This window comes from Canis lupus, chromosome 9, assembly GCF_048164855.1.
Source record: "Canis lupus baileyi chromosome 9, mCanLup2.hap1, whole genome shotgun sequence".
Taxonomy (NCBI): Eukaryota; Metazoa; Chordata; class Mammalia; order Carnivora; family Canidae; genus Canis; species Canis lupus.
In genome coordinates this window covers 66,887,592-66,914,555 of record NC_132846.1, presented here as the reverse complement: position 1 = coordinate 66,914,555, position 26,964 = coordinate 66,887,592, and the positions used below count along the sequence as shown (strand labels likewise).

General features: G+C 47.2%; 1 protein-coding gene across 4 annotated transcripts in view; it reads right to left on the bottom strand.

Annotated features, from left to right (window-relative positions):
• The window catches only part of VRK1 (VRK serine/threonine kinase 1), a 106,925-nt gene extending 91,583 nt beyond the window's left edge, over window positions 1–15,342 (bottom strand). The window contains exon 1 of one of the 4 annotated variants that reach the window (XM_072839865.1): window positions 15,237–15,342. In XM_072839865.1, coding sequence (XP_072695966.1) covers window positions 15,237–15,276 — 40 coding nt within the window. In that variant the 5' untranslated portion in view covers window positions 15,277–15,342. The remainder of the gene's footprint in view (window positions 1–15,236) is intronic. The other 3 variants (XM_072839866.1, XM_072839868.1, XM_072839869.1) reach the window with 3 other exon arrangements.
• Window positions 15,343–26,964: the final 11,622 nt, after the last annotated feature.

Here is a 26,964-nt window from a genome sequence, read left to right as displayed (position 1 = left end):
CTATACTTTTCGTGAGATTTCCAATGCACATCAGCATATTTAGCTTTTACAGTCAAAAGGGAAATAAATAATTTTGTTTAATTTGGGGCTTCCCAAATCCTACTGCAGAACATCTGTCACCAATCCATAGCGCTCATGGAAGGGAGAGCCCACTTGGGGAGCAAGGCTCCAAGATTCCAGAAGCTGAAATGGAATTTCCAGCTATTTCTTAGCTGTGATATTCCTGCTAATACTTCATATGCTTTCATTCACATATTCCAATATGAAGCCATTCCTTGGGCTACACCATCCGTCCTTTCCCAAAGCACTCTATCATGCACGTATTCCGTATTCACAGAGCAAGCTCTGCTTCCAATGGTCTCTCCAAGGCAAAGAGAATACCTTCCAAAATACAGCTCCTGACTGGAAGGAACTCATTGTCTAACAGGGAAGACAGACACCTGAGCAGATAATTATATGCAAAGTGACAAGGCCCATAAGATAAATGTGCACCTTGTGGGGTGGGATAGGGTGGGGCAGATGTCAGGAAACCCTTGTTTGAAAGATGAGTTACTGCCCAAGGAAACAATCAGAGGAGGCAGGGATGCCACAGACACAGCACGTGCAAAGGCCCAGAAGGAAGATAAAGAGATTTCTGGAATTACAAGAAATAAAATTAGGATGGAGAATAGAGGGTGAGGGGAGAGGAGGAGAAAAGTAAGGAAGGGGAAGGCTGTGAAGGATTTACTGAGTGTGTGTGCCAGGGAGCATGGCAATCTTTCAGAGGATCTGAAAAGCTGTGTGTTTGTGAATGTGTGCACACGTGTGTGTGCGTGTGGCGAGGGGCTAGGGGGCTGACGTGGTTAGATCTGTGGCAAAGAGCGATCGTTCTGAGACTGCATGGAGAAGGACTTGGAGAAACACCTGAAACATCAGTCAATGGCTTATAGGCAGGGCATGCTTGGAGGATTGAAGATGGCGGCAAATTCTCTGTCAATCTTCTGACAGAGATGGAGTGTGTTTCTCCTCCTCCTGAATCAGGACAGTCCTCAGTGACTTCCTGGCTAATAGAACGTGAAAGAAGGGACAGTGTGTGAATTCTAAGTCTAGGTCGTAAGAACCCTTGGCATTTCTACTCAGCCTTCTTAGAATACTCACTCTGGAGGGAGATCCAACTCCCCTAGGACCACCATGCTGTAAGGAAGCCCAAGCTAGCCACGTGGGGAGATGTGTATTGAGAGCACGATGCCCGGCCACCCCAGCTGCTCTTGTCGCCCAGCCCAGTCATCAGACGTGTGAAGACAGATGCCATCTTGGATAATCCAGCCCAAGTAAACACAGCATGAAAATCAAAGGAGCCCAGCCAGCAGCCAGGACCAAGGCCAAGCACTGCAGCCCCAGTCGAGCTGCTCAGCTATCTCCAGTTGCTCGAGTCATCTGGGCCGAGGCCAAGCCACTGTGGAGTGGAGACCAGCTGTCCTGCATGCCTCTCTGCCCCAATTCCTAATCCACAAAATTGTGCATGTAATTAAACGGCTATTGTCTTATGCCACTAAATTCTGGGGTGGTTTGTTACACAGCAAGAGCTAAACAGGACACACTCAAAGCATCAGATCTTGAAAAAAAAAATCCTGTGAACAAATAGGAAGTAGTGCATGCTTGTGTGCGCACACACACACATATACATTCTCACACTTCTCAGACACACCTCCTATGTCATTTTCATTCCCACTCTGACCTCTACTTCAATGGCCACAATTCTGAAGGTGTAGGGACAGTGGCCCATTTGACAAAGAACATGATGTAAATAGGGAGAGTGTTATTAGTAGGTGGGTTTTGTTGATAAGAATCTAATGCAATTCCAGGAGCTGAGCAAGAACACCATGTCAGCCGGCATTTCATTCTCATGGCAAGATCATCTCTGTAGCAATTTCTTATGTTCCTGGGTCAAATCCAAGACCTCATTGCAAAGCCAGCAAAAACCTCCCTTCAAGGTAGGCCTTTGGGGGAATTTCAAGCCATTCATCTCCTCCCAAGGCTCAAAGTCAGCCTAGAATAGCCAAAGGCAAAGCTCAGCTTCACCCTGGCTTTCTACACTGGAAATGTGAGAGAGGCCTTGGTGCAGGAGGAGGAGGATGGGTGAGGGGGCACTCGGCAGGAGGGAGAAACATAGTCTAGTCCTGGAGGACCCTCCAGGGGGTCCTCCTCACCAGGCCACACCCGGAGAGGCCCTGGCCCCGCTCCATGATCAACAGACCTGCGCTTAGGTTCTGGTTCTGAACCTCAGGTTTTCTGTAACGTGATAGCTCTTTATCTGTCTCGGGGAGTATCATGGGGACACAATGAGGAGGCAAACTTGCAAACTGTCTGTTACATCTGGGAGAAGGGGCCTTGAGAGCAGCCTCTTCAAGGGTTGTTATAGGTGGAATATGTCTTCCCAAAATTTATGTTAAAGTCTCCTAGGGGCACCTGGGTGGCTCAGTTGGTTAAGTGTCTGTCTTTGGATCAGATCATGATCCCAGGGTCCTGGTATGGAGTTCTGTGTTGGGTTCCCTGCTCAGAGGAGAGCCTGCTTCTCTCTCTCCCTCTGCTGCTTCCCCTGCCTGTTCTCTCTCTCTTTCTCTCTCTCTCAAATAAATAAGTAAAATCTTAAAAAAATAAACAAAGTCCTAACTCCCAGGACCGAGAAAGGTGGCCATTTTTTGAAATAGGGTCATTGTAGAACTATTTTATTATGTTAAGATCAGGTCATGGGTCCTAATCCAATGTGACTGGTGTCCTTATAGAAAACAGAAATATGGGCAGCTCGGGTGTCTCAGCGGTTTAGTGCCGCCTTCAGCCCAGGGTGTGATCCTGGAGATCCGGGATCAAGTCCCACATCAGGCTCCCTGCATGGAGCCTGCTTCTCCCTCTGCCTGTGTCTCTGCCTGTCTCTCACTAATAAATAAAATCTTTCAATAAATAAATAAATAAGAAAGAAAACAGAAATATGAGGGTACCTGGGTGGCTCAGGTGGTTAAGCCATCTGACTCCTGATCTAAGCTCAAGTCTTGATCTCAGGATCATGAGTTCAAGCCCCACACTGGGCTCCACCCTGGGTGTGGAGCCTATTTGCTTGAAAAAAAATAAATAAAATTAAAAATTAAAAAATAACAATAATAAAGAAAGCAGAAATATGGACATACAGACACACACAGAGAATGCCACACAAAGCTGTCCAAGCCAAGGAACTCCTAGAACCTGGCAGAGAGGCCTGGAACACATCCTTCCCTTGAGCCTTCCAAGGAACATGACCCTGCCAACACCGTGACCTCAGATTCCCAGCCTCTAGAAGTGTGAGAATAAGTTTCCGTTGTTGTACACCACCCAGCATGTGGTACTTGGTTATGGCAGCCAGAGGAAACTCATACAAGGGGTCATTTGTTTATCAAACTTGTGTTTCTCGAGCTTCTTCTGTGTCTCAGGCATCATACATAGAAATGACTAAGACACCACCCTTCCCAGGGGCGCCTGGGCGGCTCAGTGGGTTAAACATCTGCCTTCGGGTCAGGTCATGATCCCAGGGTCCTGGGCTCGAGCCCCACGTTGGACTTCCTGCTTCTCCCTCTGCCCTTCCCCACCCCATCTGCTCATGTTCTCTCGCTCGCTCGCTCGCTCGCTCTCTCAATAAATAAATAAAATTGTAAAAAAAAAAAAAAAAGACATGACCCTTCCCTACACTCAAGAGTCTTCCAAAAAGAAAAACTCATCCCAAAGCCATGTGCTAAGTTCAAAACAGCAGCACGAGGCACCTACTCCAGCCCAGGGAATCAGAGAAGGCTCTGGGAGGAAGTGACATGGAAGACTTGGGGAACCCCTGGGGCTGTGAGCAGGTTCTCCCTCAATAAGGTCCACTGTTAGGTTTCACCCGGAGGATTCTTACACTTCACTCAAGCTCTTCTAACTCAAGATAAAACCTCAAACAGCAAGGTGTGTCTAAGACAAGAATCCTCTTTCTCTACAGGGGTTCTTGCCAGCAGAGGAGCAGCTGCAGTCATGGAGAAGGTCAGTGAGGCCTCCAAATGACTTCACAATTCCCTGTGAACTCCAGGGGGTGGGGAAGATTTGTGGTGCACGGACTCTAAACCCAATCGGGGCCAGATCAGAGCCTGGCATCTGGTAGGTTCTGTGCAGGTGTTTATTGAACTGAAATGAGAGCAGCACTGAACTCCAACTCAGCCCATTCCTGGGGCCATCAAGCTCCAAGGGGCCTAGGAGTGTTTGCACAGCTCACGTAGACCACTGTGACCACCTGCTCCTTCCATCTGGCAATGGCCCTACTCATCCAGTCCACGCATCTGTGGTCAACGCGATGGGTCAGAAGTGGGAGGAAGAGGCTGCAACATACAAAATGACAGCCAATGGGGCCTCTGACCCACCCAGGAAGTACCTTTTCCAAGGATTTTGAGTTGCAGAGATGAGGAAAACAGATAAGGAAAGAGAGAGCCTGAGACAGAAAGGAAGATCCAGAGAGAGAGAGATGGAGAGAGAATTTGAATGGTCTTTGTCCCTGGTTCTAGTACCTTCCTGAGGCTGTCCAGGTTTCCTGACAGAGACAGGAGCTAAGGAGTCCTTTTGTCCCTGCCTCCAATCCCATTGGCTCTAGTGAGGAAGAACACTGAGCACATCTACCGCCAGGTGCCTCCGTGGGTTATTTCCCCGACAACACAATGAAAAACAAGAGAAATCTTGGCAAACTTTAAAGAAAATATAGTTAATTGCCACTGACATTCTCGCTTTAGTTACACAAGCAAGCCCTGGCTTTAATCACATGCATTATTGTAATCAGCCTGCCAATCACATTTTGAAATATTTCATTTTTGACATAATTACAGTAGAATACCCACAACCCATCAATAACATGGATCAGGCAAGATTGATATTGTGTTTCCAAATGGGACCTGACAAAGCCATCACGGCTTTTGTTCGGAGGAAGAAAGGTAGGACGAGTAGCATCTCCCTCTCCCTTTACGACTGGGTTTAGCGAAACTGTCTCGCACGTCACTCACAACAGGCTGGAAAACCCCACTCGTCGGAACTGTAATTGGGAATTTTCAATTATTCAAGCCTCATCTATGTTATTCTTATTGAGTAACAAATGCAAAATGAATGCTCTAACCTGGGGCCTTTGTGCGTAGACATTATTGTGAAACGGAGGCCTATTATGAATTGCTCTTTTATGTTAATTTACCTCGTTTTCCTTATGAGTTCCTTGCTGTATATCAGGTTATTCATGTATAAAGCTCTCCAAAGTGGAACACGTGCCTGTGAGATTGTAAAATTTGGATTTCTGACTTTTCCAGGTGGGTTGGCTGTGACCACCCCCAGTCCCTCACCCACACCTCTGCGTGTTCATGTCAAGATGGAACTTCGCTGTTAACCCTAACAGTGAAAATTAGATGCCCCAGACAAATCCTCAGACAAATTGTTCAAAGAGTGACTTGTTTTTTCCACACAGAGTTCTGTTCTTCCAGGAGAAGCCCTTTTATCCAGCTACTTGAAAGGCTGAAGTTGACAGGGAAAGGAGGAGCTCAGATCTGAGGACAATGAGTCCTTGCACAGAGCTTTTTTCTAGAAGCATCCTTATTAAGGACTTAACATTGGGTGTGTTTCATCAACAGAACGGGCCATAAAATAGCTCAAAAGCCAATCCCTGGGGATCTAGTACAGAGGTTCAGATGGGTCAGCAGTGTGACTCCCAGGTGACCACATCTCCAATAGTTTTGCAGAGCACTGAATGCCCACCCCAGGAAGCACACTGTCAGCAAGTCCAGGGCACTTGCTGATACCTTGATCTCAGACTTCTGGCTTCCAGAACGAGGAGGCTGGCATTTCTGTGGTTTAACTCGCAGGTGTGCAGTACTTTGTTAGGGCAGCCCTACCAGACGGTTATACCATAAGGCAGGTCACTGAATTGACCAGAACCTTCATTCCCTGCTTCCCCTCCATTCCTGGTTAGTCAAGGCTCACCTGCTTTGAAGCTGGAGGATGTCATCTTGTACCTACAGGCACCTGAGTGTGCCTTCTGTGGCCTCCCTCCTCAAGCTGTGACCATTTTAATAGTAACCTGGGGTCTAGGTGTCTCATGTAATGGTATATGTATATAGTGTCTTATGTAATATGACCTAGGAAAAAGAAAGAAGAAAGGGGGAGGTGTTTTAAAAGAGCTTGCGTGATTAGGTTAGACCCACCCTGATACCCTCCTTCTGTCATGTAAGGTGACATAATCATGGGAAGGATAGCTCACCATATTGGTGGGTTTCATCCACACTCCAGAGGGAGGATACAGGGCAAGGATCATTAGTGGTCATTCTTAGACTTCTGTCTACCTTCTAGGAGAATATCCACATGTGTATAAATGCTCAGAAAAGGCTCTGCAGGGATACATATCAAATCAACAGCAGTTTTTTCTCATGCGGAAGGAGAATGTTCTTTCTGGTTTATGCCAGGACTATATGCTTAAATATACATGCTGATTAATTAAAGGGTCAAAGTTAATAGATACGAATGAGACATATAGGTTCCAAATGCTAAGAAAAAGGAAAAGCAATGGAACAAAGAAAATTCAATCTTTTCAATAAAAGTCTGGAAAGGGAGGGGGAGCAGGGTAACTCAAAAACAAAATCATGTCTGTGGAAAAAGAAATGTAAATGCATTAAATTCTTACATTAAAAATCAGAAGCTCAGAGTGAGTTGTTTTGATGCAAATACCTATCACATATAGGAGGCACAACTAAAAAATGACACACAAAGACTGAAAATAAAGACATAAGACAAGCAGTAAATAAAAAATGAAGGCCATTGTGGTAATGTTAATATAAGACTGCATTGAATACAAGCAAAAAGTAATTTTTCATATTAATAAAAAGTACAATTTATAAGGAAATGTAATAGTTATGACATTTTTGCACCTGACAGCATTATTTTAAAATCTTCATTTAAAAGATGGATGCAGAGCAGGAAATTTACTCCTATAAAATCATACTGTAAGTCTTTAACATGCTTTTCTCAAAATTGATGGGATCAAATGAAAGAAAGAAATGTAGAAGATTTAAATAACACAATTAACAAGCTTGATATAATAGAAACATAGAATTTTGAACTAGCAGGCAGAGGGTCCATATTCTTTTCAAGGAACACTCATATAGTAGGCTATAAAAGAAGTCTTTTCTATTTTATTTTTTTTAATATTTTATTTATTTATTCGTAAGAGACACACAGAGAGAGGCAGAGACACAGGCAGAGGGAGAAGCAGGCCTGGAGCCTGATAACGGGACTCAATCCCAGGACCCAGGATCACAACCTGAGCCAAAGGCAGATGCTCAACTGCTGAGCCACCCAGGTGCCCTAGAAAATCTTTTTGGAAAAACGGTGAAAACAAACACATTTCTGACAATTCAATACTGTTAGAAATTAACAGCAACCGTGAAGATAACTAAATCTAATCGATTTGCTTCAAAATGTTAAAATGCCATTCTTGATAACTCCCAAGTAAAAGAGAAAAGCAAACCAAAATTAAAAACTGTTCAGAAATGAGCAATAATGAAAGCACCACATATAAAAACCCATGGATTGCAGCCAAATTAATACTCAGAGGAAAACCTATAGCCTTGAATCTTCCATCTGAAAATCTTTCCATCAGAAAGATTGAAAATAAATGAGCTAAACATTTAACTCAGGAAACTGAAGAGGTGGGAGAAACAACAAGAAAATAAGCCTAAATAAAACTAAAAATGGTAGAAGGAAGAAATTAACAAACACAAAGGCAGAAATTAATTAAATAGAAAACTAGAAAATAGTAAAAACAAACACTTGCACTTTGAGAGGCGGATGAAATAGACATATTTTCAGCAAGTATGTTTGTTTTTAAAGATTCTATTTATTTATTCATGATAGACATAGAGACAGAGAGAGGCAGAGACACAGGCAAAGGGAGAAACAGGCTCCATGCAGGGAGCCAGATGTGGGACTGGATTCGGGGACTCCAGGATCATGCCCTGGGTGGAAGGCGGGCCCTCAATGGCTGAGCCACCTGGGGAATCCCCCGGATTTATCTCTTAAAATCAATCAAGCAAGCAAACAAAGAAACAAACCAACCAACCAACAAACAAACCACCATGCTGGATGGGTTAAGAACAAATTATCCCAAACCTTTAAGAAATAGAGTGTTTCAGGATACATCCTCTGCAATACTCAGTTACTGAGAGTGGGGAAGGATGGAAAGTTTCCTAGTTTGACCTTTCAGGTTGGTGTGGCCTCAATCCTAAGGCCAAGAATAGTGCACACATAAACACTATAGGTCAGTATCATTTATAAATATAGAAGCAAATCCTAAATAAAACATGATCGGTGGCCTGTTAAGAGAATAATGCAATTCGATCCAGTACAGTTGAATGCCAGAAATGGAAATATGGTTCAATACGAGGAAGTCCACCTCACGCATTAAAGGAGAAAATCATATGGCCACCTCAAAAGTTACTGAAAACTAATCAGATGAAACCAAGCATCTAATCCTAGTCTTAAAAATAAAACAAACTGCTTGTTCACTAGAAATGGATGGAGATTTATGTAAGTAGATAAAGAGTATTGTGGCAGAGATTGTTCTAGTCACCATCATCCATTCTGTTTCCCCCCTTGTACCCAACCCCCAGTTTTAGCTGGTAACACGGCCACTGAGCCAGAGACTACATTTCCCAGCATTCCTTGCAGTTGGGGGTGAACAGGTGATTAAGTTCAAGCCAATGGGACTCAAGTAGAAATGATACCTGCAAAAAAAAAAATTAAAAAAGAAAAAAAGAAATGATACCTGCAAATGCTAGGTTATTGCTCTAAAGAGGGAACTGTTCTCTTCTGAGTTCTCTTTCCCCCTTCCAGCTGGCTGGAAAATAGAAATTCCTGGAGCTAGTGTGGAAGCTCCTTTAGGGGGACTGGTGGAACCAGCCCTGGGCTGCTTACCTTGGACTATTGCTGTGAACTCTTACGCAGGAGAGAAATTAATTTCTACCTTACTTAAGCCACAGTAGTCTAGAATCACTTTGTTGTGCCAGTTAGCCAATGCCCTAACCAGTACTTGAATACGGTAGTTACCATAAATCACCACAAACATGATTTCCAATCATGAATCGTAGAAGCATTCCCATTAAAATCAGGAACAAGAAAAGAGTATTTATCTGCTCTCTTTATTATTCAACATTTTGCTGGATGTCCTAGCCATGTCTCAGCAACTAGGTGAGAAAAAAATAATAACTATTAGAAAGGAAAATTAAAATTTCCATTACGTGTGGGCAACATTATCTGCCTTCTTACTAAAAAGTACTAGATATGGCAAGAGATTTCAATAATAAGTGGCTAAAATACAAGAGATTTTGAGACTCAGTTCCTTGTTTAGGAAATGAGGATAATAGGTCCTCGTGGGATTATCATGAAGACTAAATAATAAAATGATTGGAAAATGCCCAACCCTCCCTGACATATAGTAGGCATTCAATAAATATTCTTCCTTCCCTTCCTTCTTATTCAGCTATAATCAGAAATCTCACACATCTATCTATTTCAAGAGAAAGAGGATTTCTAAGGTTCTGAAAGTAAAATAAGTCTCTACAGCATTGCTGCGCTGAGGCAAAACCCTACAGGAATAAAATGGAATCAGAGGCTCTCTGATTGGAAGAAATCTAACAGATTGGTTTGTCTGACAACCCATCTAGGCCCTGAAGGCTCTCTACAACCTGTGCTGGAATGCTTTTGGTGCCAAAGAAAATATTATCCTCTAGAAGGACTTGTTCTTTCAATCCATCCACCAGCCCATCCACCCATTCGCTCATCCACCCGTTTATCCACCTACCCACCCACCCATCCATCCATTCATCCATCTACTAGCCACTCGTTCATCCATCCCCCCATCTATTACCCACCCACCCAACCATCTGTCGGTCCATCCATCCCCCCATCTATCCATCCACAGCGCCATTCCACAGACACTTATTGAGCATGTATTATGCACCACAGTGGTAGGCACTGGGGCTTTCAAATTGAACATATCTTGGTCGAGACACTCCTGTGTGTAAACATATAACAATAACACACTGTGACAAGTGCTATAATAGAGTCCCCTTTAAATTGCTGTAGGAGAATGGAAGTAATAACTGCTGGGAGTGTGAGAGAAAGTTCCCAGCAGGGATGACATTTTAGCCAGGAGCTGAAGAATATCTAAGAGAGAAGGGAGGAAGGACATTCCAGACAGAGGGAACAGGAAACTGAATACACAATATGTTCAGAAAACTGCGAACAGTAGGGCAGGGGGTGGGGATGCAGGGGGCAGGAGGAGGAGTGTCAGACAGAGGGTCTGGAAAGGTGACAAGGGGCAAAACTCTGAAAGACTTTGCAATCCCTGCTTCAGTTAAAGTTCTGGTGAGTAGAACCATCATTCTCCAGAAATCTCCTTAAGAAAATATGCAAAGAATCCCCATGATGTTCTTACATTAATCTGTGCTGCTGGCTTGGGCTTAGATGCAGCTTTGCAGAATATATTTTTTAAAGTTTCATTATGCCACTGTACATCAAAATAGGCCAATATAAATTATAATATGGTCATGCCAATAGGACTTGCAAACACAATATTTTAAGTTTATATTGCTTTCCAAGACCCATAAAAATTATTCCGAATGGCTGTTTGCTTTTTGAAGCCAAATGAAAAGGTATTTGCAATTTGATTATTAACAAATCAAATCACTGATATGATATTGGATTCGGTACATCTCAAACTGAGAGCGAAAAATCCTCAGTGGTCAATTATGTAGCATGGCTGGTTTATAGTTTCCTGTGTGTCATTAAGAATAAGCACCACAGCCAACTCCGATTTTATTTTGATTTATTTTAACTATTTCTCTGCTCTAAGAATTTCTCTCTCAGCCTCTACCAGGCATTGGAGCTTTTCTCCGACTGAGGCTAGTATGGGTACGATCAGGTGCATAGTTGACATGAGAGAAGAGCAATGGGGGATGGCTAGGGGGATGCATGGATGCATGAATGCATCAACACACTGGTGAATGAATGATACCATTTTAGTGCACACCAGGTTTTAAGGACTGAATTGCCTTTGTAGTAGAAAGAATGTCCATTTTCTTACTTCTAGCACTGAGTCTTTTTTTAAAATTATTTTTTATGTTGCCTTGTGTTTTGTACCCTGTGACCTTGACTAATGTAAAAGTCCCTTTTATTTAGATATGTTCAGTGCCTCTTGATATTATGGCTAGAGAGAAAATAGTATGTAGGCTCTCAAGTAAGATGGATCATTCTAGATTGGGGCCTCCTGTGCAGTGTCTCTGATCTTTCTGCAGGTTTGGGGAAAGCCTTAACCCCTTCTTCCAGCAAGTGGAACTCTCCTCACCCCTACTTCAAGCTGGGGACTCAATTTCAGGAAATCTTTAGATGACCCAGACTCTGCTAGTGCACAGAAATGCATAACCCAGGAAACGCAGGGTAAAGGACTCCTGAGAGCCAAGGTGTCTGGGAACACTACTTTCTGCCTAATGATCTGGAAACAGGATTTGGGATTGGGGGATCCACATCTCACCCTGCTTTATGCAGCAATTGAGGCAGCCCTACTTTGCCTAGGTCATTTCTTCTAGATAGATCCCATGGACAGCTTTCCCAGGCTTCCCACCACCTGGCTATCAACCTTGAGCCTCACCATGGGTTGGGCAGAACAGGAATTATTTCCTGAACTTTTCTAAAATAGAAGGAAACAAAGATTTAGGGAATTTCTGTATCTCATACAAGGTAGCAGGAATGAACATCTGTCTTGTGCCTGTCCAGGGGCCATTTCCCACCCGCAGCATGACAATATTCCCCTTAAAGATCCTTTTAGATAGTGTCATTCCGCCATGCACGAGCCATGGTTTGGCTTGGGCTGATGCCTAATCCTGCTCCTAGAGGTAGAGAATGCTCCTTCTGCACCCTTAATGTGAAAGAAGATCATGTACTAGGCTAATGGAATGCATTTCCAGGAATGTCATGTACCTACTGAGACAGGATGGGTGTGTTCCTGGAACAGGGGTGATACAAGTCTGGAAGTTTGGGGCAATATCAGCAGAGAGAGGTGGTTTAGGAAGAAACTAGCATGGAAGAGAACAAGACATGAAAAAGAAAAATAAGATCCGGCAATATTATTTGAGCCTCTGGATCTAGCCACACCTGAAACGAGACCTCCCTAGACTTTTGCATTACATATGTATTCTTGTCATCTATTGCTGTTGTAACAAACCATCCCAAAGCTTAGTGGCTTAAGACAGTAAGTCATTATTATTATCATGGTTCTGTGGATTGATGGGCTCAGCTAGGTGGTTCCGACGCAAGGTCTTCCGTGTTGTATTCAGATGTTAAGCAAACTTAAAGTGTAAAATGGCATCTTCACCAACATGTCTCTTGGCTGGGTTAGCATAGGTGGACTCCCTGGGGGCTGGCCGGGCATCTCTCTCCATGCAGCCTCTCCACATGGCTGGTTTGGACTTCCTCAGAGCCTGGAGGTCTCATCAGAGTCAAACCTCATACCATGTCTGGCTTTCCTTGGGGTGAGTGGTTCCAAGAGAAGGTGGAAGCTACAAAGTTTGTCTCAGGAACCAGGCAGCGTCATTTCTCCCACTCCCACCGGTTACAAGAAAGCTTCTGGGTCAACCTAGAAACTCGAGAGGAGGAGCCTGCACAAGGGATGCATACCGAGTCTTGATTCACTCAGACTGCAGTTTTAGAGCTGCCACGATACACCAGCCAATGTTTTCTCTTTGATGCCCTCAGAGTTAGATTTCCATTACTTGCAATCAAAAACAAGTTTGAGCAGAGCCTGGGTTAGAATACAGGTCTGCTCTGCCCTCTCCCGGGTTGAAATCCTACCTGTCAAGACCAAATGAATTAGGCTTTTTGGTGCACCCTCCCTATTCCAATTCCTCCTCCCCAGTCATAGGAATTACATCCTTCGTGAGTCCATTGCACTGATAGAAGTCAGTTGGAAGAACTGGTCAGAGCCCGAGACCTCACTGAGGCTCAACCGAGGCCCAGAGAGACAAGGAGAAACTGACCAAAGTCACCCCACAGTTAAGGGGGCGCATTAGGGAAGCATTCCGGCTGGGGGGATGGATATAACGTTCGCATCTTATTCTCTCTACTGGACCATAAACCTCTTAGAAGCTGGGGCTGCACCCACTCCATCTCCGGACCCCCATGGGTCTGTGAACAGGTTTTGGACACAGGAGACTTTCAGGGCTTAAACAAGCATTGTTGGGACGCCCGGGTGGCTCAGCGGTTTAGCACCTGCCTTCGGCCCAGAGTGTCACCCTGGAGACCTGGGCTCGAGTCCCACGTCGGGCTCCCTGCACGGAGCCTGCTTCTCCCTCTGCCTGTGTCTCTGCCTCTCTCTCTCTCTCTCTCTCTCTCTCTGTGTGTGTGTGTGTGTGTGTGTGTCTCATGAATAAATAAATCTTAAAAAATAAAAAATAAACAAGCATTGTTGAAAATTTGCAGAGGTAAACTTTATATCTGGAATGTCCCCAGCCTGCTTGGCTGTCAGCAGCTCTCTCTGGCCCTGGGAGCTGCCCCTGAGCAGCTCATAGATAAAGAGGAGAAGACAGACAAAGGCAGCCCCCGGGCAGGGTGCCCCAGGCCTGGGTTCCAGCAGAGGCTCTGCCCATGGCCAGGTGAACCTCCACTTCCTCACCTGTAAAGTGGGATGTAGTAACCACAGCCCCTCCCAGTCGTGGGGCTGGTGGATGTAATAACGTATGCAAAAGGGCTTTGAAAGCCCTAACAAGCCACACAAAAGCAGGGGGTTGGCATCATTAGTAGACTGGGACGCAGGGACTCTAATGTGCCCAGCGGGGCGGGGAAGGGGAGGCGAGGAGCCCGCACATCCTCAGAAGAGCTGCCACCCTCCCCCTCACCTGCCCCGACGCCCTCCCCAGACCCAGAGGGTGAGCACTCCCACCCAAAGCTGCCGAGCCCCTCCCCCACCTCAGATTCCCCACCCACTATTAGCCCCGAGTGGGAGAAGAGACATGACTAATTGTGTCCACAGTTGCCTCCTGGCATGGACAATTAGCCACCTGCATCTAATTCTGAGGGACCCAGAGGCTAATTGCATCTGCCAGACCCCGTGGGCTGTGTGTGTGTGTGTGTGTGTGTGTGTGTGTGTGTCCTCCAGCTACCAGTGGGCACCAGAGCAGACGCTGCTGAAATACATGGGGATCATTGCATTTAATATCCACCTTGGGGGATCCCTGGCTTAGTGGTTTAGCTCCTGCCTCCGGCCCAGGGCGTGCTCTGGAGTCCCGGGATCGAGTCCCACATCAGGCTCCCTGCATGGAGCTTGGTTCTCTCTCTCTCTCTTTCTGTCTCTCATGAATAAATAAATAAAATCTTAAAAAAAATAATAAAATGATTAACATCCACCTTGCTGGCCCCGAGCACAAAGGGACCAGACCTGGACACTGCCTTTCCTTCCTTCCTCTTTGTCCCTAAGAGGGACAAAGGACGCTTTCCCTGGCAAGTTAGCAAAAGCACAGTTGTGCAGTCGTAGAGCACGCTCTGAGTGGCTCCGGAGGTGAGAGAGGGGCTGCCCCAGGGCCGCCCCGTGATCAGAACCACCCTGCCCGGGGCTCTGGCCACGTCCCCCCGAGAGACCCCTCCACTCCCGTCCCTCGTCCCTCGGTCACAGCGCTGCGCCGCTCTGCCCTTGCACCCACACGGCGACCACGGGCCTCCCTCTGCGGGGGCAGCATCTCGGAGGCCAGGGTCCAGGTGTTAGCTGCCCACCCCGGCTCACACGTGGAAGGAATCAGTGAAGGACTGAATGATTGAAAGACGAATGCCGCCTCAGGACAGGCTCGTCGTGGTTCCAGCCCGTAGCATTAGGACCTGATGGCACACCTTGTTACCTCACGGCCACCCTCGCCTCTCAGCAAGCACGTCCTGCTGTGGGCTTGGTTTCCATACTCCACCCCGACACCCTCTCACTGTCTCATGTGCACCTGACTCATGCTGAGTTCCTGACCTTGGCCTCCATCCCTGGCATCTGCTCACACCTGCAGCAACCACTGCCTCTGGCTCCTGGGGACTCTGGACCCCGTCCGAAGACTTCTGGCCCCTCTGCTCTTTCTACCTTGGACCTCCTTGGGAAGTGGGTCTGCCCTAGAAAGTCCCTAGAGTCTTAGTCTTAACAAGCGACTCACCTGGTCCCAATAGGGCAAGAGTAGGGGGTCTGAAGACCATGTCCTCTGAGCCACATTAGCCTCTCCCAGGCCGGGCCTCCATCTGGCCCCAAGCTTCAGTCCCCTGGACTTTGACTCCCTCACGTGCTTCCGTTGTCTGCAGAGGGCTCTCCCCTAGCAACAGTGAGAAGTTAGAAAGTCCCAGATCGCAGTGGCTTCCTGCAGTAAGGTTTATTTGTGCACCTGATGCAGCCCAACATGGGTTCATGGGGAACTCGGCTCAGTGCAGTCACTGAGCCACCCAGGCCTCTCGAGCTGAGACCCCCCACTACCGCATCTGCAGCTGGCAGGCAGATGAGGGGTGGATTGCCACGGCCAGGTCTAGAAGTGGCACACACGGCTTCCCCCACCTTCCTTCGGCCAGGATTCGCATGGTCACCCAACCGCACGGGAGCCTGGGATGTGCAGTTCACTTACATGCCCCAGAGGAAACCAGATTCGACTGGGGAACAACTAGCCAGTCTCTGCTGTCTCCACCTAGGACCTTGTACCTAAAGCAATGAAAACGTACAGTTTCGTTGCTTCTGTTAGCCATTCATTTCCTGGGCGTGCTCCTGATAAAGGCAAAACACTGTGACCTGACACCCAAAGCCGTCCCTGGTCACCTGCCCTTCCATACTCTGTGGCTCCAGCCCCTGCATGCTAGTGAGGACCCCTGGCGACCCCCAGACTGCTCCACACTTCTGTGGTTCGCTTGTCCCTCTGCTCCCATGGCCTCTCTTCCTCCCCCAAACTCCATTCATCCTTCAAGACCCACCTCAAATGCTTCTCCCTGGAGAGCTCTCCCTAGCAACCCCCACCCCCTGACTCCCAAGAGAGCCAACAGCATGTTCACCATCACCCTGCTTTGCACCCGCCCCCACACACTCTGCTCTCCGTGGCCCACCTGGCAATCCACCTGTACTGGGTTGAACTGTGCTTCCCTAGAAAAGACACGTGCAAGGAAGTCCTAATCTCTGGGACTTGTGATGTGACTGTATCTGGGAATAGGATTTTTGCAGATGCAATTACATTGAGGATCCTAAGATGAGATCATCCTGGATCTAGGACTGGTGTCCTTATAAGAGAACGGAGAGGAAAATTTGACATCGGGGTACTGGAAGACACGGGGAGAAGGCCATATGAAGACGGAGGCAGAGCTGGGATTGATGCAGCCATGAGCCAAGACACACCAGGGATTGCGGGCCGCCCCCAGAAGCTGGGAGAGAGGCATGTGACGGATTCTCACTCAGAGCCTTTAGAGAAACCAACCTGCTGGCATCCTTGATTTCAAACTTCTGGCCTCCAGAACTGTGAGAAGATACGTTTCTGTTGGTTTAGCTACCGAATGTGCAGTAATTGGTACAACAGCCTGGGACCCAAGAGTGGCCGCTGAAATCAAGCTGCTGCTGGCCCACTGGGAGCCACAACTTGGCATGCTGGGCAGGTGATTTGATTATGTGTAAGACCAAACAGAGTGCCTAGCCTGTGAGAACACAGGCTTCTCTAAAGAACATTCAAATTTATTCTTAAAGAAAAAAAATGAAAAGAAACACTATGTCAGGAAAACAAAGCATGTCCATCTGTGCTGGGGATTTGGCTTGCAGTGAGGGTGGTCCTGGGACCGTCCCAACTTATCCCTATCCTGAAATAATCACTAATGGTCCCCCTTCACTCTCAGAAGGACTCCTAAACTACATAGTCACCCTTCCCATGGACCTTGAGTCCTCTGTTCCTTTCATACCAGTCATTCGGAACAGACCTGCCCTACCCCACCTCTAATCATGCTCCCACATTGATAGATTTGATTATTGTTGCACAGAATGCACTCTCTCCTTACCCCCAACCACCGAGGAAGGAGTATTTTCCTCTGTCCAACAGATGTAGGGCTTGACCATTATGACTTGCTCTGGCCTCATGGCACTTCCCTGCTGCTGAATTTGGCCGCAGCTCTGTGACTTGCTGTGGCTGATGGGATGTTAGCCAATGTGACTGAAATGAGGGTTGAAAGCACTTGCAGACAATTGGGATTTGTCTCTTGCACCTATACCATCATGCGACTGCTTTTCTCAGCTCGTTGCTACCCCTTCAGCGGGGACCCTGAAAAGAACACCCTTGGAGCAGATCTGAGCCCAGTCGTCAGGAGAAGCCAAGCCCAGTCTAGATCAGCAGAACCCCAGCCTGTCTGCAGAAACATGAGTGAGAAACAAATGCATATTCTTGTATATCTCTGTGGTTTTTGTCACTGTTTGTTACACAGCAAAAGCTGATGCATACACCCTCCAAACACCACTGGATCCCAGTATGTTTGTGCTCACTCTCGATGCCCCGGTTCCAACTCCAATCTCCTCACCCAAACCCCAGTTAGCACCTCGAGCCTCCCCACACAGCTGGAGCCTCTGCTAACCTCCCCTTCCTGCCTTTGGGGAGGTCTCTCCATGTGAGGCTCCACCTCTAGGGACATGTGAAAAATTATAGCACTCCCCTTGTTGTTTTATAATTAACCAATTACATGTCTGCAAATCTCCTAAACCAGCGCTGCCCAGTAGAAACAGAATGTGAGGAACGCCTGGGTGGCTCAGCGATTGAGCTTCTGCCTTTGGCTCAGGTCATGATCCCAGGGTTCTGGGATTGAGTCCTGCATTGGGCTCCCTGCAAGAAGCCTGCTTCTCCCTCTGCCTGTGTCTCTACCTCCCTCTATGTGTCTCTCATGAATAAATAAATAAAATCTTAAAAAAAAAAAAAACAGAATGTGGGTCATATTTGTTATCTAAAAAGTTTCCAGTAGCTGCTTCGAAAAAGTAAAAAAGAAGCTAGCTGCATTGAAAAAGTAAAAAAGAAAAAAAAAAAAGAAAAAAAAAGAAAAAGTAAAAAAGAAGCAGATGAAATGAATTCTAATACTAAATTTTACCTAACTTGATATGCCAAAAATATCATTATTTCAACATGTAACCAATATTATTTAAAGTACATTTCTATATATTTAATATATAATAAATATAATAAGTGTTCTGTAAAACATGTGTTATTTTTTCTTTTTTTATTTATTTTTACTTTTTTATTGGAGTTCAATTTGACAACACATAGTATAACACCCAGTGCTCATCCCGTCAAGTGCCCCCCTCAGTGCCTATCACCCAGTCACCCCAACCCCCTGCCCACCTCCCCTTCCACTACCCCTTGTTCGTTTCCCAGAGTTAGGTGACTCTCAGGTTCTATCACCCTCACTGATATTTCCCACTCATTTTCTCTCCTTTCCCCTTTATTCCCGTTCACTATTTTTTGTATTTCCCAAATGAATGAGACCATATAATGTTTGTCCTTCTCCGAGTTACTTATTTCACCCAGCATAATACCCTCCAGTTCCAACCATGTTGAAGGAAATGGCGGGTATTTGTCGTTTCTAATGGCTGAGGAATATTCCATTGTATACATAGACCACATCTTCTTTATCCATTCATCTTTCGATGGACACCGAGGCTCTTTCCACAGTTTGGCTATTGTGGACGTTGCTGCTAGAAACATCGGGGTGCAGTTGTCCTGCCGTTTCACTGCATCTGTATCTTTGGGGTAAATCCCCAGCAGTGCAATTGCTGGGTCGTAGGGCAGTTCTATTTTTAACTTTTTTATTTTATTTTATTTTATTTTATTTTATTTTATTTTATTTTATTTTATTTTATTTTATTTTATTTATTTTTAACTCTTTCAGTTTTCCAGAATGGCTGTGCCAGTTCACATAACATGTGTTATTTTTTAAATATTTTGCATTCCTTTTCATACTAAGGGTTTGAGGGTTGGTGTGTATCTAACACAGCAGCACATCTCACTTTGAATTAGCCACATTTCGAGTGCTCAATGGCCACATGTGGCTTACGTCTACCATATTGGACAGCACAGATCTAGAACATAGGAGACAGAAAGCAATGCTGCCAATGCATACCACGGCACCTGGCACATACAAGGGACTCAATAAATAATTATTAAATAAATGAATGAACAAATGATAAACACACAGACATTGTTTCAAAGGTGGTGAAAATTTTATCTATATAATCCATGGTATAAACACCTATGGCTTATATAGATTGAATTTTCATTGTAAAGAGCATTGTAAAGAGATATTTTGAAGGTCCAAGTTGTCTAGTGCTGTACCTGAGTCCACATAGAAATCTTGTTCAAAGACTAAACTGCACAACTAAGATGTAACCTCAGGCAGTATTTCCCAAACTTGTTTGACCATGAATATTACTTAAATTGTACTGTTTTGTCAGGGTGCCAATAGAAGCTCATGCAATATCATTTAAATTAAAGTAGACAGCACAAAAATGGTCTCACAGTTGAATTAATTGTGGTAAGAAATGATCAAAATGTGATCCATATGCTTAATATAAAGTAAACATTGAATAATTGCACCAATAAATGCTAAAATTATGAGATAAAATGCGTAACAAAGACCAGCAATTGTCAAATAGAAAACACGCAGCTTGGCAGCGGGGAGGCAAATGTACAACCTGCTACCGAACATCACGCTTCCCGCAGGCCGTCTGTCACGGGACTTCCCAGTGTGGTCAGGTGATGGAGGGCCCTTTCTCAAAGGTAGGTAGATGATCACTGAGAAAGAAGAGCCACCACAAGTCCAAGTTTTACTGTGTGGCGGGCACTGTTCTATCCTCTGATGCAGATCCTACCACTGGTGCCATTTTACAGATAAAGGAACTGATTGACAAAATGAGGTCCGGTAGGGACGCCTGGGTGGCTCAGTTAGTTAAGCATCTGCCTTCGGCTCAGGTCATGATCCTAGAGTCCCAGGATCGAGCGTCATGTCAGGCTCTCTGCTCAGTGGGGAGTCTGCTTCTCCCTCTGCCTCTGCAGCTCCCCGCTGCTCATGCACTCTCTATCAAATAAATAAATAAAACCATTAAAAAGAAGGAAGAAGAAGAAGGAGGAGGAGGAGGAGGAGGAGGAGGAGGAGGAGGAGAAGAAGGAGAAGAAAGAAGAAGAAAGGGGTCAAGTAAATTCCCAGGTCAGGTTGTGCCTGAGGAATCCAGGTCCAGAGCCCGCACTTCGAGCCATTCAGCATCCAGCCTCTCTGGTTTCATCATTAGAACAGCTCTATTGATAAGCTTAGCCTTTTTCTAACATTTTGCTTTAAAATAAATGGAAGATGAAAAATGTCAGCAGCTGCAATTATGCCCTTCCTTTGGAACCTTCTTATGCCACGGAACAGAGTTTGGGAAATGGTGTTCGGGAAACATATGCAAACTCCATTTAATGCTGCCAGAAGGTGTATTAAACCACTTACTGACTGCTTTAATCACTGCACTTTCTCTCCACCTCCATTTCCAGAAGGCAGCTGACAGTTCGAACAGAATACAATGGATGGAGCAGGGGCGACCCTATTGCAGGGGACACTACAGAAATTAAGCCCCAGACTGCCGTCTCAGCTCCCGACACCTGGAGTCCAGAGGGAAGGATGGCAGGCCGTGGGGTTCTTCTTGTCTCGAGGTGGGACCCAGCCTGTGTGTCAGGAGGACCGATTTTTCTTGGCCCCGTGCCCTAGGATGCATTTGTCATGGGGACATTTGCATAAGTGGCATTGAGCAGTGTAATGAATGATGTCCCCAATAGTCATCTTACAAAAATACAATGATGTTCCTTGGATGGCTCTTCTTATACCATCGTGTAATCTTTGCTGAGGGCAAAATATTAAAGTGTTGTTCCACAGAGGCAGTTCTAAAGGAGAATTGAAGTCACTCGAGTGCCTTGATTGCAGACAAAGGCATTTTAGTTAAGCTGCTTTCAGATCTGTCCCCTCCTCCTTATCCAGGCGCCCATGGCCCCAGGCCAGGTCCCCATCTCTCCCTAACCTGTCACAGAAGTTTCTTCAAGGTCTCCCAGCTTCTAACCCCACCACCTCCAGCCTCTCCTCCCAGTTGTCGCCGTGGTGACCGTCCTGACCCTCAGACCTGAACGCATCCCCCTGTGCTCCAAACGCAGCCACTGTGCAGCCTCCTTGACTGTTCCAGTCCTAAACCCCAGTGTCCGGCACGGGATAGGTGCTCGATAAATGTTCATTGCTGCATGAAGGGATCATTCAGAAATAAAAAAAATAAAAACAAAGTGCAAAGTCTCAAGTCACTCCTGCCGGCTTGCTGATCCCAAACCGGATGCCCGTTGCCTTTTTCTGCGACCCCTCTTGCGGATCGAGCCCCATCCGTGACAACTGTACTCAGACACCACCTCCTCTATGACATTCTCCCCCTTGCCCCCAGTGGAAATGAACCCCTCCTTCTCAAGGTCTGTACCCGCCCAGGCTGCTGCTTATCATGGGCAGTGGCCAAAGAGACGTGGGTCCCGATGTCCGGCAAGCCGGCTTTGAGGGACCTGGGGAAGTCATCTAAGCAGCCCGAGAGCCTCGATTCCTATCTCTGTAGATTCCTATCTCTGTAGCACGGCGGTGCTGCAGACAGCCGCATCCCAAGGTAGGAACGGGGAGCCACGAGCTGGTTCTCTAAGTCACAAGATTATCTTAAGGCAGCCAGTTCCCCTCCCGCCTGCAAGCTGCTCCAGAGCTCGCTTTTCTGAGTCACCAAGGCATCCAGCCGAGCGCCTTCCGGGGCCCTCGGTCTGCAGGACTGAATAAATCCGGCAGATTTAAAGATGAGGGACACGACACGTGTGCTTGGTGGCTGGTGTCCTAAGGGCTTGCACCCAAATTTCCCAGGCAGTGTTCAGAAATAGCCAGAATAACTCCGAACACTTCCGATTTCTTTGATTTCATGGTTCTAAGCAGAGACGTAAGCTTTGGATATGAAATAGGAATCGGGGAGCTGAAGACCAGCGATGGAAGGTTCAGGATATCCAGGCCCGACGGCAGAGTGTGGGCAGGGCAGGGAACCCAGAGTGGGGAGATCTGTCTGACAAAGCTGAGTGAATCCAGAGCTCTGAGAGCGAGGTCTGAGCTTGGGCTTAACTGGAAACAGGCACAGGCTGGGCAGGGAAGATGATTAGCAATAAATGGAGAGCACCTCAGGGGACCCTCCCACAGACAGTCTGTCACCCAGGGTTTTCACCATTCCATTTCAAAGTTTAATTAGATAATCACTTTCCAATGCTTACATGCAATTAACCCCTTTGGAGCAGCCCTGGTAAGCAGTCAACTTTCACAGGCCACAGAAGCTGAAATGCCCATGACGGTCTTTAGCATTGCAGATTTGAGCAAAACATTTTTCAAAGAGAAAAATAACTGACAAATATTTGTGGGCTTTGAAAAGAGAAGTTCTTCCCTAAATGTCAGAAGAAAACCATTTCTCATCCAAGAGTTCAGCCTTCGCCGTCAACACCGCCCTCCTCACGGAACTCTGTTGACAGAAAGAATACTCTTTGGTCCAAGCCACGCTGGCTTACCTTCCCTGGGTAGGGAGACCAAAGCAGTGGCAACCTTTCCTTCCAGGAAAGTGCCCGGTTAGCTGCAAATGCGCACATCTTTTCCCTCACTTGTGGGCTGCAGCCTGGCCCCATTTCATTTAAATCAGTGGAAAAATACAGACCCCCTTTGGTCCTCTTTGATCACCAAACCTAAGCAGGCAGAGGAGCACAGAGAATTCAAAATGCCCCGGGACTTTCAAAAGCAAGTTATTTATTTGCACGGTCTTTCAAAGCATTCCTTCTATGTTACTGACCCTCACAGTAGGGTGGCCGGGAAAGAGGTCATTGTGCCCATGGAACACACAAAGACCCTGACACAGAGAGAGGACATAGGCAACGTCGCACAGATGGTAAGAGCCAGAGCAAGACTCAAACTGGGCCTCCACGGTCATTCCACTAAGACTTTTTATCAATCCGACAAGTACTCACCAAGCTCCCTCTAGGGAGTGGGGCCTGGGGATTCAGCATCTAGCAGGCCATGGGAACTACCCGCCCTCAAGGAAGTTCTGAATCTAATGGAGGAGAAAGATGAAAATATGAAATGTGGGGATGCCTGGGTGGCTTAGTGGTTGAGCATCCGCCTTTGGCTCAGGGAATGATCCTGGGTCCTGGGATGGAGTCCCGCATCGTGCTCCCCACAGGAAGCCTGCTTCTCCCTCTGCCTGTGTCTCTGCCTCTCTCTGTGTGTCTCTCATGAATAAATAAATAAAGTCTTTAAAAAAATACACATGTGACAGTCCATTGAGAGATGTCAGCCTTGGAAGCCCCAGATCCCAGACAATGGGCCCGATGTGACCCTGGGAAGCTGGTGGGAAGATACTCAACAGAGCCAGGCCCTGGTGAAAGACCAGTGAAGTGTCCAGTGAACAAAATTCAAGTTGGCCCTTGCCCTTAGGAGCATGCAAGTCATGATCCCGTCACTCAAGGGTGTGTTGGAAAATACTGGACTGGTTCCATGGAAAAACCAGACGTGACTTGTAGCATTTTCCCGTTCGTGGTATAAAGACCCCCACAACAGCTGATCTCAAGCTACTAACAAGAAGCCACAGCCCTCGAGAGCTGGGACAGGCTGGTGTAGGCCGGGACAAGCCAGCTCCTGCACACCGCTGAAGTGGTGTCAAGCTGAGACCGGAAGAGCTCATACCATTTGGTTATAAAAGATAGATTTGAGTTTGAGGGAGACCAGAGGCAGAACTGAGGACAGGTTTTTATAGAGCGGCACTGTCCAATACTGCAGTCACTGGCCATATGCAGCTATTTGATTTAAATTTAAATTAATTAAAATTGAATTAAACTAAAAATTCGGTTGCTCAGTGGCACTAGACACGTTGTAAGTGCTCAGTAGTCACATGTGGCTAGCGGCTCCCGTATCAGATAGCACAGACTACAGCACATTTCTAGCATCACAGAATGTTCTATCGGACAGGGCTGTCATGTAGGAGGGAGGGAGAGTGTGAATTCTTGGCAAGGCAAGAGAAATTGCAAAATGGGAGGGGAAAGGTCATCTAAGATAAACTTCCCCGACTTCTCAATTTTACCAAGGACCAGCCTGGAATGAAGAACGGACGGAAGGAAAGAAAGCCAAGCCAAGGGTGAGTCTGCTCTCTATATTTGAGGGATTTGTAGCCCTGGCACAGAGCAGGTGCTCAATGCACGCACCGAGCATTTGGGGCCATCTCCAGAACAGTGTTCCACAGAGCATGCTCTGGGAGATGCCTGTCCAGAAACATTGCTGATTTTTGGTGCACGGAGCCCAGAGCTGCGGCTACACTGTAGGAATGCACAGTTGCTGGGCAACCGAGGGTCTGGTTTTGGTTAAGACCCCAACTGGGAAGTAGCTTCCTCTCCTAGGTAGCCATCAGCATAAGGGAGGATGGTGAGGGCCATGGAGCACATAAGGTGCAGACACACACAGGTCAGCGGGTCAGCCGTTGGAGAAAACTATCCTACACTCAACAGCTAAGGTGGCACCAAGCATTGAGTGGGACTCAGCACCACCCAGGTCAGGGAGTGGAGTGGGATTCAAACCCAGGCCCCTTTTTTCTCTAACATCCATGCCCTGTCCCTGACCCCTGCATCATCCTAGAAACTGAGCTCCCCCCGCTTTCTCTATGTCATGGCCTCTGCTCACCCAGAACTGGCTCGCTTCCCCTCAGTCATCTAGAACTTTCTTCTGCTAGCCCTTGTCACTTTTACAGCCACTTCGGAAAAAGGGGAGGAAAAGGGCAATCAACCCTTTTCCCATTCTATTCCAAAGGGAAATTCATGCTCCTTCCAGAAAACCAGAAGGCAAAAGAGAAGTAGAAGAATAAAGGGGGGGGGGGATCCCTGGGTGGCTCAGCGGTTTAGAGCCGCCTTCAGCCCAGGGTGTGATCCTGGAGTCCTGGGATCGAGCCTTGCATCGGGCTCCCTGCATGGAGCCTGCTTCTCCCTCTGTCTGTGTCTCTGCTTCTCTTTCTCTCTCTCTCTGTCTCTCATGAATAAATATATATAATCTTTTAAAAAAAAGATTAAAAGAAGAATAAGGGGGGAAAAAGCAACCTAGCTGCACCGTACAGATACAGGCTGTGAACGTGGTTTCTCTGTGTGACTTTTCCTTTGCTGAACAGCATTGTGATCACGCTGTCGATGCAGCTTTGACTCGTGCTTCTGTCTCGACATTTGACCGCCCTGTCTCCCAGGTCACCGTACTCCTACAAACACGACTTTCCACACCAGCATCAATTTCGGGCGGCGGACCGACCACGGTTCACTTAAACATCCACTTCTGTTGGGTGCTCAGGCTATTTTCAATTTTTCTTTCATAAATGGCAGCTCAATTTACATCTCTGGGCATAAAGCTCTTTCCACATTTCAGATGATTTCTTTGGGCCAGATTCCCAGAAGTGGAATTACTGGATCAAAAGGTAGGAGCATTTTAAAGGTCCTTGATACAGATTGCCAAATTTCTTTCCAAAAGGGTTGTATCGATTTATGTTCCCCAAAGCTAAGTGTGCATTCCTTCTTCTCCCCCCTCTCACCTGCCTTGAGCTTCTTTGTACTCCTGTGCCCCCCTGGGGGATGAAGGTCCTGACTCATTGCTGGAATCGGGATTCCCTTCAGTCGCGGAGTGGTTGATGCCTTTCTCAAGGCTCAACAACCCTCCAAAAGTTTCCTGGTGACTGAAGCCGGATGCCTTGTTTAGAAAAGGTGTGCCTGGTTCAGAGGCTGCCAAATCTCCACGTAGGAGCAGGAATGTTCCTGGAAAGTGCAAACTCTGCTAGCCTGCCCCTGATTCTCACCCTGGCAGCTGGCTCCTGAGATAACCTTCCTGGGGGGGGGGGGTGCAGGGTGGTGCCACATTTCCACCCTCACCTAATGCCACTGCTCCAATGAGGGCAGTGGATTCCAAAGGAACTCCTATGGGTCCGTGTTTGTAAAGCAAAGACAAAACCCGAGAGCAAAAAAGCAAAGTCGCAGACGCACAGGCTGCAGGAGGCACCCCTGACCCGGAGGCACCCCTGACCCAGGCAGGCCGACCGCAGCTCGTCTGCAAGGCTCGGACCGCAGCTCATTCGCATGCGACGGAGGAAGGGGAAGTCGGCTTGCATTAGAGATGATTAAACTGGAGGCCCGTGATTTATTTGTGAAATTCCCCGGGGGGAGCAGGAAAAAGAGAGAGAGAGAGGACAGAGAAGGGGGTGGGGGGCAATAGGGGAACGGGACAAAGGAAATATGATCAGAAATAGAAAGTTGGAGGTGAAGACACAGGGATTGAGAAGGTGCGGGGAGGGGAGAGCGCGGGGCAGTCACGCAGGAAAAGAAAAAGTGAGGCCAGAGGGCAGAAACGGCAAGAAAACTGTAGGGGGAAAAAAGAGAAAAAAGGACAGGAGAGGCTGCGAGGCGGAAATTGGAAGAAAAGAGAATGGGGATGAGGATTCGCTGCTCTAAACTCAATGACACGGAGGGAAAAAGAGAATCCGGGCGGTGGAGACGGAGGGAGGGTCGGGGGCGCATGGAGGGAGGAGCACCTGCCCTCTCCCCACGTCGCCTCCTCCCGCCCAGGGATGCAGCAGGGGCGGGAGGTGGGGGGAGCTCGGGGAGGGCGCGGGGACCCCGAAGCGCAGGGTGCAGGCTGTCAGGAGAGGGTCGCGCAGAGCGGGGGCCCACGGGGAGATCCGGTCCCGAGGCACGCTGCGACCTCCAAGGGGAGCCGACGACCGCAGGCGGCGGGCCGGGCCGAAAGCGGGCGGCGGGCCGGGCCTACTCGTGCATCCAAGGGGATGTCAGGTGCACGGCGAGC